The 17,506-nt window shown below is 33.1% G+C and overlaps 1 protein-coding gene across 1 annotated transcript; it reads left to right on the top strand.

Moving 5' to 3' along the window:
- The first annotated feature begins 736 nt into the window (after positions 1–736).
- Positions 737–15,421, top strand: LOC108909450 (methylcrotonoyl-CoA carboxylase subunit alpha, mitochondrial). The gene is made up of 11 exons (XM_018713789.2): positions 737–954; positions 1,051–1,243; positions 1,976–2,193; positions 2,299–2,447; positions 2,824–3,056; positions 3,111–3,294; positions 4,382–4,582; positions 4,844–4,965; positions 7,407–7,707; positions 9,623–9,813; positions 14,999–15,421. The coding sequence occupies exons 1-11, from the start codon at positions 917–919 to the stop codon at positions 15,281–15,283; spliced, it is 2,115 nt and encodes a 704-aa protein (XP_018569305.1). The 5' UTR covers positions 737–916; the 3' UTR covers positions 15,284–15,421.
- The last annotated feature ends 2,085 nt before the right edge of the window (positions 15,422–17,506 follow it).

Raw genomic sequence — 17,506 nt, 5'->3', positions numbered from 1 at the left:
GAATTTTTGTAGGAACAAGGGTGCCATACCTGAACTGATCCCGTCGTCCCTTCATAATGTATAAAGAAATTATTCAATTTGTAAAACCCTTAAAAACGTACTTCATTGGTTCCCTTGACAGGCAATGAATTATTACTTTGCATCGAATATGATCCTACTATATATTCTATTAAACTAAAAAAGATTTTTTTCTCTTAACGGGTCATCTCATCAGAAAAACTGATCATCCTAGACTGTTCGGCGACCCCAGTGCAATACCGCCTTAAGATGACCACTTTAATTTTTTAATAATTTTCATGGATTAATTAATTTGATAAACCATAAAGTTTCATTGTTTTATATCAAACGTTTTCAGAGATATTTTAAAAAATGTTTAGTCTTCCAAATCTCAACACCCTGTATCTCGAAAACGAAACATATCCGAACATTTCTTCATGGTACTTTTTTCTTATTTTGAACGTGTACAAATAGTGTTGTGTATTTAATCGAGATTAATGATGAAAACATACTTGCGACTTGCGTTAATTCTGTCGCAATTTATTCAACACGGCCTTGACAAGGTGTTGCGACATTAACAATAAACATTTTTATATTTATCATGGATACGATCGAGATTTATGAATATAAATTTGTTTATCACAAAAACTTTATTAATTTTTGATATAGTAGTTAATTTGATAAAAGTGAAGATTCGCTTATTTTTCTTTCACCTTTACCTATGAATTCTAATTAGTTGTAATTTTAATGTGACTAAGCAATATTAAATTTCATTGTATAAGTAAACAGGACGCTGTTTGTATGATGAAATTATTGTAATACGATAAAACTCTAACCTTATCAATATTACAAAAGTTGAAATATGACAAACAAAATAGAGTTTTTATAAAGTTAGTAATAAAGTTAACTAAAATACAAGATGTATCTTTGTACGTTCGTGCTGCATCCATTAAAATGGTAAGTTAGAAAATGCTAGATACCTATATCATAAATTTGATTTTTAATTACGTATTTTACTACTGATAAAATTCATTGACCCAGTATTTGTTCTAGCGTAAATCGAAGTTTTACGTATACGAACCTAAGAAGATGGAAATCCACATGGAAAACGAAAAACATTAATAAATTACTGGTTGCCAACCGAGGTGAAATAGCTTGTCGTGTAATGCGCACCGCTAAACGATTAGGAATTCGCACAGTTGCAGTGTACAGTGAAGTCGACAAGAATGCGCTTCATGTGTCTATGGTAAGGTGTAGATAAGAACATAAAATGCTATACTGTTTGCTAATAAAACGTGACACCCACATATTTCATTAGATGAAATTTCCGCTACCACAGGTTCTAAAATTAAACAAAAAATGGTTGTGCGCAGGCAGTTTCTGATTCTGCGCGTTTCTGATCCATCCATACTGAAAAGAAATAGATTCTTTTTTGTTCTGTGGATGTATGAGTTCGGCGGGATATTTAAATTCCTTTTCTCTTTGCTTTACTTCGAATAAAACTGAAAACAACTTCACTAATACTGATAATAGCAGTAATTGAATATATTTACAGTGGACTTTTTAAAGTAGTATACATGGGGCCGTGTACTAAATTTTTTTATAAGCAACTGTCGCCGTCGTTCCATGAACGTGCTAATTTTTATTGCACTGTGCTGTATATATAAATAATACGGAGAATATTTTATATACTTGAAGGAACTTCTATTACTTAAGGTCTGTTCCAACAAGAGTCAGGGATTGGTTCCGAACCGTCAGAAATGTGCATCCAACTAATTCTTGCGATATATTCACTGAAGACACATTTAAAACTTAGCTGGCCAAATATTTCAAACGGTTGGGAACCAATCCCTGACTCTTGTTGGAACAGACCTTTAGTCAAATAATTAATAATAGTTCAGATATGGCGCCAAATTTAAAGAGATATAATTTAATAATAATTATTATTTACTAACTTCTTCAGATTATTAGTTTTTAGGCAGATGAGGCATATTTTATTGGGCCAGCTGCAGCTTCAGAAAGTTACTTAAGGGGGAATAAGTTACTGCAAGTAGCCAAAAACTCGAAATGCGAAGCGATTCATCCTGGCTATGGATTTTTGTCTGAAAATGCCGAATTCGCTGATAATTGCCAAGAGGAAAAGGTAATTTTCATTGGACCACCGGCATCAGCCATCAGAGATATGGGTATCAAAAGGTAGTACATTGAGTAATTTTTTATATACCTAGTTAATTTAATATATTGCAGTACATATGCACATTTCATCGATACACTTTAATCTGCTCTTAATTATTTTTCAAGTACATCAAAGCAAATAATGTCAACTGCAGGAGTACCAGTCGTAGAAGGTTACCATGGACAAGACCAAAGCAACGGTACTCTGAAAAACGAGGCCAGACGGATAGGTTTCCCGGTAATGATCAAAGCAGTACGAGGAGGAGGGGGCAAAGGTAAAAATATGGACATTATAATTAAACTAACGCACTTCAAAATTAAATTACGGTGAGCGGAAAAACAGCTGCTGCAAAAGTGTTGTATTAGATCATACGAAAATTAAAATAACTAAACTTTCTAATAGGACAACAATACTCCGTTTTTTCTGATTGATGCCATGTTCATCGAGAATCAAATGCGCTTTAGCAACGTACGTCGGTACAGTCCGACAAAAAGTTGTTTGAACTATGAATGAATTAACTATGAAGTCGTAAAATTCGTAGAAATCGTAGATTTATTCTCAGTTTCCAAGCAAAAAACGTGGAGGGCTTAGGATATAACCTATAAAATTATCTACTGATTTGTTCAATATTGTTTAATAAAACTCTGCAGGCATGAGGATTGCCTATTCGGAAGCAGAATTTGAAGAAAACCTAGAATCAGCCAGGACAGAATCCCAAAAATCATTTGGAGACTCTGAAGTATTATTAGAGAAGTTCATAGCCCAGCCACGCCACGTCGAGGTGCAGGTCTTTGCAGACACGCACGGGAACGCCGTTCATCTGTACGAAAGAGACTGCTCTGTCCAAAGGAGGCACCAAAAGATTATCGAAGAAGCTCCCGCGGTATTTTTTTTTATGAGACAATCCTTCAAGTTTTACATTTCCCCAATTTTTCAGCCAGGTCTCTCCACGGAACTGCGGCGTGAGTTGGGGGAGGCAGCAGTTCGAGCCGCCAAAGCAGTGGGGTACGTTGGGGCGGGGACCGTTGAATTCATCTTGGATAAGAACGACCACAGTTTTAATTTCATGGAAATGAATACCAGGCTGCAAGTGGAACACCCCATTACTGAGATGGTCACAGGTAAACCTTAACAATTAGAGAAAAACAACAAATTATTATTGCATATACCGGGTGTCCAACAAAATTTGATCACAAATTCTTGACACAAATTTTAGGGAACCGGTATTTTTTATAGTGCTTCGCTATTTGACGGGGAATCCCCTTAAGACGCTTTCTCGTGAGCCCTCTTGTCTTTGGAGCCAAATAAATTTGGTCACATATTTGAATTTCTTAAAACTTATTAGTTCGCTAGAAAGCTATTGAATTTAGAAACATTTTTGTCTCTTGATATTTTTTTCGTGAAACGCAATGTTTTCGAGAAAAATAGCAAAATGTGGTCGAATACATCTCCAGCTACCTACGATTAACACGTTAAATTTCATACGGACCACGATGTGCATTAGTAAATGCACATTGATAAATTACCAATTTACCACTTCCGAATTTACTAATTACCAATTTACTAATTACCAATTTGTCAATTACCAATTTACCAATTACCAATTACCAATTTATAAATTACCAATTTACCAATTACCAATTTACCAATTACCAATTTACCAATTACCAATTTATAAATTACCAATTTACCAATTACCAATTTACCAATTACCAATTTACCAACTACCAATTTACTATAATTACCAATTTACTATTTTACTATTATCATTTACTATTTACCAATTACCAATTTATTAATTACCAAATTACCAATAACCAATTTACCAATTACGAATTTACCAATTACCAATTTATCAATTACCAATTTACCAATTACCAGTTTACCAATTACCAATTTACTAATTTATTATTATCATTTACTATTTACCAATTTACCAATTTGAAATAAGAGTAATTTCTTCTTATAAATCGTGGAAACTTCTCGAATTTTCAAGTAGACTTCTGAAAAAACTACCGACCATCAAATTTGCAGATTTAACATGGATTAAAATAAAATTCAACTATTTACTTTACCTTCCCTTTAACTCTTTCATAACGCATTTTAGAGAAATATGAACATTTTGTCTTATTTTGACAGGTATTTGTTTGTTACGTGATTTTATTTTCTGCTCTAATCTTTCAATAGAACAATTATGACGAATTTTAGGAACCGATTTGGTGGAATGGCAAATCAAAATAGCTTCCGGCGAAAAGCTACCTCTTTCTCAAGAAGATATTCCTTTGACTGGACACGCTTTCGAGGCGCGTGTCTATGCAGAAGACCCTTTGAGAGGATTTTTACCCGGTGCAGGTCCCCTTTTGCATTTGTCTCCACCCCTTTCCTCTGTAGACGTCAGAATCGAGACAGGTACATTTATTTCTCACAGCATATTGTAAAATTTGTAAAAAGGGTGTTTTACAATACTTTTTAGAAGTATTTATTCTTCGTCAGTCAGTCTCACGTATATTTTCCGTAAATATATTAACTTCATTGTACTTATTTACGATTTATGGTTTTATAAGTTGACATAATAATTGAAAATGCAATCAATACCCATATCATTTTGAAAGTCAATGAAACTTGATCGCGTTGTCCACCACCATGGTTTGATATTTGTATTGTTTGTAGGAGTTCGAGAGGGTGACGAAGTCTCTGTCCACTACGATCCAATGATTGCCAAGTTAGTGGTTTGGGGAAGAAATAGGTTGGAAGCCCTTTCGAAGCTGCAGGCGAATTTAATCGAATATAATGTAAATAATTAATCTTTTTTATTTCATTGTCGAAACCAAGAGAGTTGCACGAACAAAATTTGGACAGGATATAGCTAATACAATGCGAAACATCGCCTTAATGTTAAAAATGCTGTCACCGCCGTTCTTGGTAGTGAAAATTCGAAATATTTGAAATTTTCGTGGTTGTCTTGCTTTACTAATCCACGATATCCATGAACTCCGAGTTGCTCTACACGTAAGCCATTCTTAACACTTGAAAAACTAATGTAAACACTATCACAAAAACGTTAATAATGAAATCGGATTGCAGTATTCGGAATCATCGCCCGAGGCCACGTGGAGAGAGAGAGCGCGTTATGTACAACGAATAACGCGCGGAGATTGCAGTAGCCCAGCGATGTAAGGATTGTAAATACTACAACTTTAACAATTTTTTTCTCGGAAACTAGAAGAATTTCACAAAAACGTTTTTTTATTGACTCCATTTTTCATGACATATCCCCAAATTTTTTTGGATATGTTGTGAATCACTCTGTATAGTCAACAATTTGTAAAGCTAATGCTGTCATAAATTCCCCACTAGAAGTTAATACTTCTTCACTGATTTTCACAGTAAAAACCTAACTAGGTACAGTACATTTCAAATTTATTTAAAAGACGTTTCTCACTACCTAGTTTTTAAGCACTTCTGTAATCTTCAGAGCACTCAAAAATCAACCGGATAATTGAACATTGAATTTATAAGTTAGAAGTGTGTAAACGAATATAAATAATAAAGGAAAGAGGTGGCCAATATTAATTTTATAAAGGCATTTGTTTATTTAATATTGCTTTTGCTATTTCATAAAAATAGAGTTTTCAAGTTTATACCGGATGTCCCATTTTAAAAAATACACGTGAATATCTCTTAAGTTAAGGGCTTAATGAAAAAAAAATGTCAAATAAAAGTTGTAGGGTTTTGAGGGGGACATATAATGGTGACCTTGACCATGACCTTCAAGGTCATTTCAATGTCAAGTTGATTTTTTCAAATGGAAACATATATTTTGACACCAGAAATGAAAAGAGCAGAAAGTTTTACATACGACTATGACATTGACCATGACATTCAAGAGCATTGACGGTCATTTTAGTTTTTGTTGCAAAATTCTACTTTTGAGACCAGAAAAGAGAAAAGCGGGCCATTTCACGTCCATCTATGACATTGACCTTGACCTTCACGGTCATTTCAAGATCAAGTTAATTTTTCAAATAGAAACCGGTACATATCAGACCAAAATAGAAAGTGCGGAGAATTTTGCTTACGGATATAACCTTGATCATGACCTTAAGTTTCAAAAGTCATTTGAAGGTCATTGTAGTATTTTGCTGGCAAAACTTTAATCTTGTTCATATTTTTCTTTTTGATATGTGGGGCTCGCCATAATTTTCGAGAATACCCATTAACCTTTTGCGGCATGCATTTTTTATTCAAATGTTTTTGAACTCTCAGCTCAGAATTTAGTAATAGTTAAATCCGATATGGCGGATCCAATATGTCGAATACTCGGCTCGACCTTGAGTTTTAACGTAGGTTGAAGCATTTTCAAAATGTTAATCCATATGAATATTAAAAATGTTTACCAAAAATTGGTCGGCCATCTTGGATTTGAATATTTTCAAATTCTGACTTCATATTCGCGATCAGCGCCCTCGAAAACCTCTGAGTACACTATTCGGCAAGACGGAAATGAATTTTGCTACAAAAAAACTAAAATGACCTTGAAATGACCTTCAAATGCCCTTGAAGGTCATAGTCCGGGTCATAGTCGGATGTAAAATTTTCTGCTCTTTTCATTTCTGGTGTCAAAAATATGTTTGCATTAGAAAAAATCAACTTGACCTTGAAATGATCTTGAAGGTCATGGTCAAGGTTACCATTAGATGTCCCCCTCAAAACCCTACAACTTTTATTTGAAAAATTTTTTTATTAAGCCGTTAACTTAAGAGATATTCACGTGCATTTTTTAAAATGGGACACCCGGTATAACACCGGCAATACTGCCAAAATAAACAAATTATGTTACGCGTAAATGCCATAATGAAGTCAGCGGCTCTCAACAAGTCTTCCATCAGAAGATTATGTACATTTATTTTAAACTTGACCACTTCCTTCCACATTTTTTTCTCAAAAGAAAAAACCGTTAATTAGATATTAAGCTGATTGAAACAAAATAAAAATTAAATAAAAAATCTTATTAAATGACGTCAGACAACGTTCTTCGATATCAGAAATTTAGGTGTGCAAAACATATTTAAACCAACAGACTTCACTTGATAAGAAAACATTTTAGAAAACATTTTTCGAATTTGAATATGTTTTTTAAAAACAATCTCTCGACATTTTCCAAAAAAAAAAATTGCCTAACTTTTTTTTGAATACTGTTTTGCGTGCGAACTTTATTAATATCTATTTTCAGATTGCAGGTTTGGAAACCAACATAAATTTCTTGTTAAATCTCGCGCGACATCCAGAATTTTCTGCCGGCAACGTCCACACGAATTTCATCAAAGACCACGATGCTTCGTTGCTTTCCGAAGTTAAACCGCGAGAAACCCAGTTGCTACAAGCATCCTTGGCGATTATCCTTAAGGATAAAATCGAAGAAACGGCTCAGGCAGCGTCGAGAAACGACCAGTACAACCCTTTCGTCGTGGAATCCAATTTCAGGGTAAATCAGAAGCACAGGAGAAATATTAGACTGAAATTTGAAGATGAAGGTAATAAACGCATAGGGTGAATCGTAAGTGTGTACATATATTTGAAAAAGCGATAGGTACAATTAATGGAACATGAAATAAATAGTTATTTTGCAAAAAGGATGAAGAATAAAAGAGAGAAATTTAAAATAAGTGCGCTTGATTTTTTAGTAGAAAACTTGTTGAAAACCAACGCTTGACTTCGTTGTGGTATTTACGCTTAACATTAATTGTGTACCCTGAACGGAAGAGCTTTGCAGTGTTGCCAGAGTTATACAGAATTCTTAAAATCCAACTTTTTCTATGAAATCGAAGAGAAAAGTTTTTTAGATTGTATGTTAAAGAAATTTTGAAATCTTCATAAAAATATTTATGTCTTCTTCCTCCTCTATTCATTTTCTGAGGCAATGATTTTTTGCAATACTATTTGCCACGTTATTTATCCCAAACTTCTTGACTTAAAGTTCAATAATAGACCGACAAATTTTTAAATCAGAACCCAGTCTATATTTTCCGGAAGTTTTTGAACGCGCTGAATTCGAATGCAACTTCAGAATTGTTCCTTTACGTCAAGTTTTGGAGATATCCTAACTTAAAAGTTCGAAAAACACGATTTTTCTCTGTATTTGAGGTTATATTATATCACGAAGTAATTTTCCCCTCAAAACTCAATGGAATCTGAAAGTACTTCCTACCTACCTCTCCTATCGAAATTGATTAGTTTCACGGATTGGTCGACATTCGGAAACTGAGAAGCATCAGTTGAAGAGGGAGAAGAATTAATTACAAGTACCTAACATATTAAATCATTACAAATCTGCTGTCAAAATTACAAAATTCAAAATGGCGGATCCAATATGGTGGATGGAATAAAATAATGGCATTTCGAATTTTGTAATCCTGACTTCAGAATCGTAATCAGCGACCCCGAAAACCTGAATAAGTGGGAATTTAAGTGTCTGTATTTTGATTCATCTCTCTTTAGAAGTATGAATGGTTGAAAATGGATTTTGAAGAAGTAGTAACGAGTTTTGTGGAGAAGAATTGCTTCACGGTGTAACATAACCTCAAACAAAGTGTCTTTCGCACATTTACGATACGATATGAACAATTCTGAGATCGGATTCGGATTCAGAGCCTTTTGAAACCCTTCTGGAAAGACTGGTTTCTGGTTTAGAAGGTCAGTCACATTTTGTCAGCCTGTTCATATGATTTTCAAGACTAGCGTTGTGGTTTGCGTTAATCAAGTTAGTATCTTGAATATTACCTGTACTAAGGAGAATTGTTTTTATGCAAAAAAATTATGTGGTCTCAACATATTTATTTTAGGATTATAAATGGTGACCAAAAATGGAACCTCGTTACTGAATTTTAAGGGGAGTTTTTCCTATAAAGTTTTTATCTAGCATACTTCGTTAAAAATATACAGGGTGTTAAACTTCAAAAAATATTTTTTTTTAAATAATTAAAAAACTATTGAGTGAAACAATTTGAAATTAGGCACATATGTAAACATTGTCCAAAATCTGAGGGTTTTTCCTAAAATTTGCATGCTCCAGTGGCGAAGATACAGGGTATCGGTGACATATTTTTTCTAAATAAGATAGTACGCCACTGCTTTACGGTAACAACAATGATATTTTCGGATTCGTCCTTCAATTTTCTACAAATTACTACCCTCTTATGTTTTTCGAAAAAAGACTGATTTTCGAGTAAATTTACAATTTACAATATATTGTTGCGCATGCATAAACGATTGAGTGGTTCTCAATAGGTACATTAAAAAAATCAGTATCTCGGTAAAAATTAATAATTAAAAAAATTAGTTCCACTCAATATATATCATAAGCCATACCCGCAATTAAAATACTTGTACACATTTAAAATTTACACTTATACGTAAAGTGATAATAATTTTGTACTTTGTTGTTTGCAGAATTTTTAGTGAACGTAAAATATATAAAACAAGACGAATATAGCATGTCGACTGATGGTAAATCATGGAAAACTGTTCAGGGCGAGATATTGAACAAAGGGAAAACGTTAGTTCTAAATTGCGCGATAGATGGCGCTAAAACTAGGGTTAATTTTTATTCGAACGATGACTTTCTAGCTATTTTTGATCAAGTAAGTATTTATTTAACAATTGCGTTTATGGTAAATTTACGTTTTGCGAATAAATTTCACTTGACAAGATTTCCGGTGCGGTCCTGATCCATGTTAATTAAATCTGAAATATTGTTGTACAGGGTGTTACAAAAAAATCAGGAGGTGACAAAACATGAAAAAATAAAACGATTTTGTTTTTGATATACATGAAGTCAAATTAAAAAAAAAACACTATAATGCATTAAAATTTGGTACAGGTACGTGGTTAATACGTAAATGTTGTTAATTTTTGTGATAGAGGGCGCTAGCTACTGTCTTTCTCAGTTGACATTTTAAAGCATAACTTTTTTGAGGTTAGGTTTAAAATGTCTTTACATAAAAAAGTATGCTTGCCAACTCCATATGTTAGAGAAATAGAAGTTTTAGGCCAATCAATTGCGTTTTTTTTTTTTTAAAAATAGGTGCGTTAGGGGCGATTTTAACAGGAGTACTTTTTACACATACATACACTGTAGACTGTAGAAAACCTAACCCCAAAAGAGTAATGTCTTAAAATGTCACTGAGAAAGATAGTTCGACAACAAAAACTAACAACACTGGCGTATTTTTCACCCCCGAAAACTTACTTATTCACACACGAACTTCAACGGAACACATTGCATTTTGGAAAGGCTATGGTTAAAATTTGATGTTAAAGAATTATTTTTGACGCCCTATATCTTAAAAACAAAGGACGATAGACTCGTGATCCGTAGGAAAAAATCTATCATCTATTTTTTATGTTCTATCAACCTCTAATGTTTTGCACTTATTTCCGCAACACCCTGTATGTAGGGCGGTTCGTAAAAGATAATAATTTGGTTCATTTTAAAGAAGTTACTGTGTACATAGATTGTAAATGGCTTGGCCTGCGAACTACAGGGTGTTAAATTTTTTATAAAGATAACTCGTCTACATAATGGTGGCCCATGACCTTTTTCAAGCGAACATTTTTCAGGCGGGGCAAAGATGTTAATTTGATATGCGACACATGTGACATTAATGTTAGTTCCTTTTTATAAAGGGTGTACGAAGTTTGACTGCCATTACTTCAGCATGAGATAGAGTAATCATAAATGAACAAAAAAAGTTGTATATTACAGGGGTGTAAGATTAACAGTTTTCAAAATACAACGAGTATTAATATTGGGGAGTTTCATCACAACGTGACAACAGCGCTTAACCTAACGTTACACAGCTGATGTATACCACGTGTGCACGCGGCACACTTGTCCTACGGAATAACAAAAATGTAAACAGCTATTATTGTGAAACATTTAGTAAATTTCGAGACAATTGTTTTCCAGTTTTTAAATAAATAAAATAAAATGTATCGATTTTGTAGTGCGAAGATAGTGTTGTGCTTAAATTTAAGCTCGAAAACGGGAACTTAACTTTTTAAAATATGTAATTAAAATACACAAAGATTCACGTCGTCCAAATAATCATACGCATTAAAAATAATTTAGGTACTTACCAAAAAGCAAAATTCAGTAATTTTTAAATGCACAAATACAAAACAAACTACAACATATACTCAAAATATCTACCACCATTTTCGATGCACGCGCGACACATTCGAATCCAATTTTCGCGCACTCACTGGAAAACACCTCAATAAAAGGAAATAGTGGTACGCAAAAAACACTCCGACATGGTCCAATTCCAGACACCAATACCAACTGAATTGCGTATTGCTGGACAGCTTAGTACCTCGTGTTAACTGCCGCGCCCTTGTCACATTGCTCGATATGAATTTAATCGAATTTTAAATTTATTACAACGCTAATTATTTTTTAGACTTAAGCATAAAGAAGTTAAAAAAGTGATAAACATTGTATTTTATGGTATTCTATGCACGCAGTTATGTCAATATTCCTTAATTAATCGAACTTTTGTACATCAAGTTGATTATTTTTTTTTCTCGGAAATGGTTGAGTTTAGGACCCATGTCATATATAGTTTTTTTTTGTTTATTTTAATGCATTCTACCGTCTGTTAAATTAAGGCAGTCAAACTTCTAACACCGTGTATATAAATCATGCTGCCAACATTAAATTCAACAACAGTACCTATGTAGAGATTTATGCATAAGTCATTTCTTCTTATATTTTTATACCTCTTTAAGTTTGAGAACTTATAATGTATGTATGCCTTTATTTATATTTGTCCTGGAATTCGATTTATAATCTGTTGGGCAATAAACATGTTACTATTATTAGATATATGTAGATAGTGCAGCATAGATATGAAACCAATGATATTAGGTAGTATAAAAATAGATGAACTCACCTTATCAATTTATTTTCTTAACCTATAATGATTGGTGCATTTTGAGGTGTTCACTAATAATTGTAAATGTCCTGTTAAGTTTTGACAAAAATTCCGCGAAAAATATCACTGAGTTTTCGGATAGAACAAGTTCAAAAGCTCGACAAAACTTAATTCGATCAACGATCTTGCGCTTAATTATAAATATTTTTCACTTCGTTCCCTGACTGGCAAAGACGGGCCTGGCGTCGGTAGGTGCTATGAAAGCAAGCCCTCCGTCGTCACTCAACACATACATTTTTTTTCAACTGATTATATCACTAGAAACAACTACTCTGCTTGCTGATATTCCCAACTATTCCCGTAATATCTAGTGAATTATTAGTATTTTTGTCAGTAGAACCACCAGTCATATACCTATTAGTTTTCATTAGTATGCGATATTGAAACAACCGACGAATAATAATAAATACAGACGAGGAAAGATAATGGGAGTGACAGTGGCGGCTCGTGATATTGTGAATAGGTGAGATCCGTGGCTTTTTTACTAGGTGGGCAAGAAAGAAAAAAAAGCGCCGCAGGAAAAAATTTTTTAATTTTCAAGGTCAAACGAGTAAATGCATCTGGAAATTTTTAGTTGCATTTACAATATTATAGAAAAACTGATGTTGACGAGCAGGATTTTCATTCAGATTTTATAAAAAATAATACTCAACTATTTGGATATTTTATTAATCCGCTCTCAAATAATAAGTAGGAATAAATTTCCACATCATTTTTAACCGTAAATTAAAAAATTATATTATTAATAATAATATCCAAACTTTAAAAATTGTATTTACTATAAAATTAAGTAACAGAAAAAAAAACAAAGTAATATATTTACCTAACAATTAATAGAATTGTTCCTACTTGGTTTATGAATATTAAAAAATATGAAAAAATTTAAAAACTAATTTTCATAAGGTAACTTATCTATTTACATATAAAACAACGCTGCCAGCTTTTCGTTTGCCTCCACTTTTAACAAAATATTTTAAAAACGTAGTGAATGTTTTTATAAAACAGGTTTATTCGTCCGTCTTTTAAATTTGCAAATTTACAGATAATGTCTTCATAAAATTGAGGATTAACACTAAGACTTTGTAATAGTTCTTTTTCTATCGTCACCACTGATAAGTTGTTTAAGCGCTCTTGTTTCATCGTATTTCTGAGTCTTACAATTAATGTGCTTAAGACACAAAAAGCTTTTTTCTACCGAGACATTTGTTGCAGGAATTGTTAAAACTGGGCAAACAATTTGTATGTTTCTGAAAATACCATTTAAAATTCCTTGAATTATATTTCTATCGTTTTTTGAACTTCTAAATTATGAAATTGTTCATCTCTGTACAAAATACGAAGCTCGTTTTTCAACCTATCTATTTCAAATAATGTTTGGATACATTTATAATAAACATTCAAATGATTTTTCGGGAAATTTGTTTGCATATTTGGGAAATTTTAAGGAATCTATTAAAATAAAAAAATTAAATCATGTAAATTCCCAAATTGTGTAGGTACTTAGTTAAGGGGCAATATATTTGGAAAATAATAATATTTTCGCATAATTAAAAATATTTTTAAATTTTAAATCTTCGTTTCTTAATTTAGAAATTTTTTGACTAGTAATTTTAATTGTTTAGAGCAGTAATTTACGTTATTACGTCTTGAAAAAGGCGTTTCAAAAGATAAAACAATATCAATTGTGAAATAGTTTCATTCATAGCTAGAGGTGTTTCAAAATCTTTGAAGCTTTGACCTTCATATGCGCAGAAACATAATTCCGACCGTCATCGCCTAAATTATTCTACGTCCTAAAAACATTACATCTATTATTCACAGTCTCTCTCGAGCTCTCGTAGCGTAAACAAGCCTTTGATCCGATTACAAATATCATAATAAAATGCCGCCCTATTCTTTATTATTTTAATTTAAACAATAAAAATATATATAACGAACGTTCGCCATTTGACTTTATTGATGCCCGAGCGCCTTAGTTCATTTCTACTTGTAATGATGCACATGGTCTAGTTCTGAGTCAATGTTTTCACAACGTGCTTATTAGAAGAATTATGCGGATACGCCACGCCTTAAGCGCATTTCGCGACTCATGAGATATTGAAACACCTCTACCTATGTAGGTATTTGATAATATAATATAAGTATCTATTCAATTATGTTAAATTTAGACTTACTATGTTTTGTTGTAAGGAAGTTGTTTTTTATTTACTTTAGTTTAATACCTGTCTTGTCCTTATCCTTAAAGCCTTTATACTATCCTTCACACTGACATCAGACACTGCCCGCGTACTATGCGACGCGTGCATTAACCGCGAGCGCGAATTGAAGCACTAAAACTATAAGCAGCTTTGAGCCGGCCTCAGTTCCCTCCTAAATCACGTTATTGTAACCGCCTCGCGTGGAGGGGGAACTGTAGCATGTTTGTAGGCAATTGTGACGCGCTTACAAGCAAGGAATTTCTGGGCTCACTGTGGTGGGGACTATTATTTTATACTGTTATTCTGATTTTAGATAAATGTAATAGGTAATTGGAAATTAGTTTACCCAACAGCTTCATCTATGAATATAGTTTATTTAATTTACGACAACTTGTTTGTTATACCCACTCCATGTCTGTACCTAAGACGCCAAAAATAGCTGGCTTATTTGTCGGTTGTTTAACCTATGAGACCTAACAAGTTCCAAACCGGTATATGTCTGGCGGTTCTGTTGACGAATGATCCTAGGCGAGTATATTTCAATGCTGGTCGGGGCGCTAGTCCGCAGAGCAGTTGTTTGCCGCGGTATCGTCAGTTAATGAAATAATATGAGTAAATTATTTAAATTTTAGGACGGTAAAGTTCAATTTTCCCTTCACCAGCCAAGTTTCGAGGAATCAGGGGAGACATCCCCGCAGCTGACTAAACGCGCAATTGCCCCGATGCCGGGAGTTCTGGACAAACTGCTGGTGAAACCTGGCGACGTGGTCAAGAAAGGGGACCCTCTATTTATTCTGATAGCGATGAAAATGGAGTACGTGGTTAAAGCCACTAAAGAGGCAAAGGTCGATAACATTTTTTTCCAAACTGGAGATAGTGTACCTAAGGACGCGACCATTGTACAATTCATGGAATAGATAAAGCGATAAAATGCTGATAATTTTGTAATTACGAGCTGAATAAAATGTATTCGTGATACGAGTTTTCTATTGAAAGAAATCTATGTGTTTCTACTATCGATTGTAATCGTAATGTTATATAAACTGTTTTGTTTATTTATTGTTTTAATAACAAATCAAATCATGATAACTAAAAGAATTTTAGTGACACTTGGATCTAGGTCAATAAATGTCATATAATAGTGGTGAGATGGGATTTCGTATTTGCAGGAGAGCTCAAAACAAGTAAGTACTTATTAATTATAACAGGGAAATCCACATATTAATATTTAATAACTTCTACGAACGTGTACTGTACTGAATTGAAAATTTTATTTACCCGCATAATGAGGATAAAAGTTAATCGTAACCACATCTCGATAGATTTTTTTTTGTTTTATTTGAATATATTTATGAAGTAATTTTGTTTGTTACTTTTTCACCAGTGGAAAAATTTACTTATAATGTTACACAGGGTGATTCACTTAAGTATGTACAGAATCTCGGAAATGGTGAGAGGTACCAAGTTGGTTATTTTACACCGACAACTTTTTCATAGCCACAGCAATTTTTTTGGCTACCCCAAATAAAACATTTGCAAAATCGGCGCCTGTTAAGGATTTATATGAGAGCTTATTTTACTTCTCTTGGTTATTTGTCATAGTAGAAATACTACAACAAGAACTTCTTTTCCTCTCGCGGAAAAGATGGCTTTTTTACAGAAAATACAGGGTGATTCACAAATGGTGACCAAAAAAGGAACCTCGTATTCTCGTATATAAAGTTTTTATCTAGGGCGCTTCGTTAAAAAGATACAGGGTGTTAAACTTCAAAAAATATTTTTAATATTTTGAAATAATTTAAAAATTTGTAAGTGAAATAATTTGAATTGGGCACATGTATTTATGTAAACATTGCACAAAATCTGAGGGCTTTTATTAAAATTTACATGTTCCAGTGGCGGAGATACAGGGTATCGGGGGAATATTTTTCTAAGTAACAACCATGATATTTTCAGATTCGTCTTGCTGTTGACTGTTGGATGGCTGTTACCGTAAAGCAGTGGCTTACTATTTTATTTAAAAAATATGCCACCGATACCCTGTATCTCCGCCACTGGAGCATGTAAATTTTAGGAAAACTCTCAGATTTTGGACAATGTTTACATAAATACATGTGCCCAATTTGAAATTATTTCACGTACTAGTTTTTAAATTATTTAAAAAAATTAAAAATATTTTTTGAAGTTACTTGTTACCACCCTGTATATTTTTAACGAAGCGTCCTAGATGAAAAATTTTTAGGAAAGATTCCCCTTAAAATTTACCAAAGAATACGAGGTCACTATTTGTGAATCACCCTGTATATTCAAAAAAATGTACCTGTCACTGATTGCAAGGAGTGTTCAGTCATATTTATTTATTTTTGCAAAATATTACTGTAGTAGGATAATACAGGGTGATTCACTATATTTTGACACCCCTTTAACTTTTTTGTTTTAAGAGTTATAAAAAAATGTGAACGTCCAACAATTACAAAATATCTTATTTTCTTAATAAAAAACCTTCTTTTCGTTTTTTAATATTATCTCGCTTATTGTTAGAGACGGACCCAACAAACTATATATGACTGTGCTCGGCAGGAAACGTTCTATCCAAATATGTAAAAATATACAGGGTGTTCCATTTAAATTAATAAAGTTAACATCCGCGGCCATTTTGTTTGAACTTCATTTGATTTTCTACTATCACTTTCGAAAACTTCATAAAAAATCGTGCAACTTTTGTATTTCACATTTTTTTATAACTCTTAAAACAAAAAAGTTAAAGCGGGAGTGTCAAAATATAGTGAATCACCCTGTACTTCTGTTACGTAAAAAAAATTCCTTGCCAGTAAAAACTGCTAGAGAAAACAGCAATAGTTCGTTTCGTTGGTGCAAAGTAAGCTTTTCTATTACTGAACCCTTTTTTGGAAATTTATACAGGATGCTTCTGATAATTCCGTTGCTTCAATAAAGAGGTAGTACAGGACGTGAAAATAAAAATTAAAATAAGCAACCTATTCTCTAAAGTGTCATGTGTTCCAGAAAATTAAGAATTATTGCGCGAAACTTAGACCGACCCTGTAATGCCCTACGCAATGAACTGATCTGCTGTTTACAATGCAGTAACTGGTTCAGTATGGTTATTTGTTGGGCACCGA

The sequence above is a fragment of the Anoplophora glabripennis genome, unplaced genomic scaffold (assembly GCF_000390285.2).
Source record: "Anoplophora glabripennis isolate ALB-LARVAE unplaced genomic scaffold, Agla_2.0 scaffold383, whole genome shotgun sequence".
NCBI classification, from domain to species: domain Eukaryota; kingdom Metazoa; phylum Arthropoda; class Insecta; order Coleoptera; family Cerambycidae; genus Anoplophora; species Anoplophora glabripennis.
This window is presented reverse-complemented; position numbering and strand designations above follow the sequence as displayed.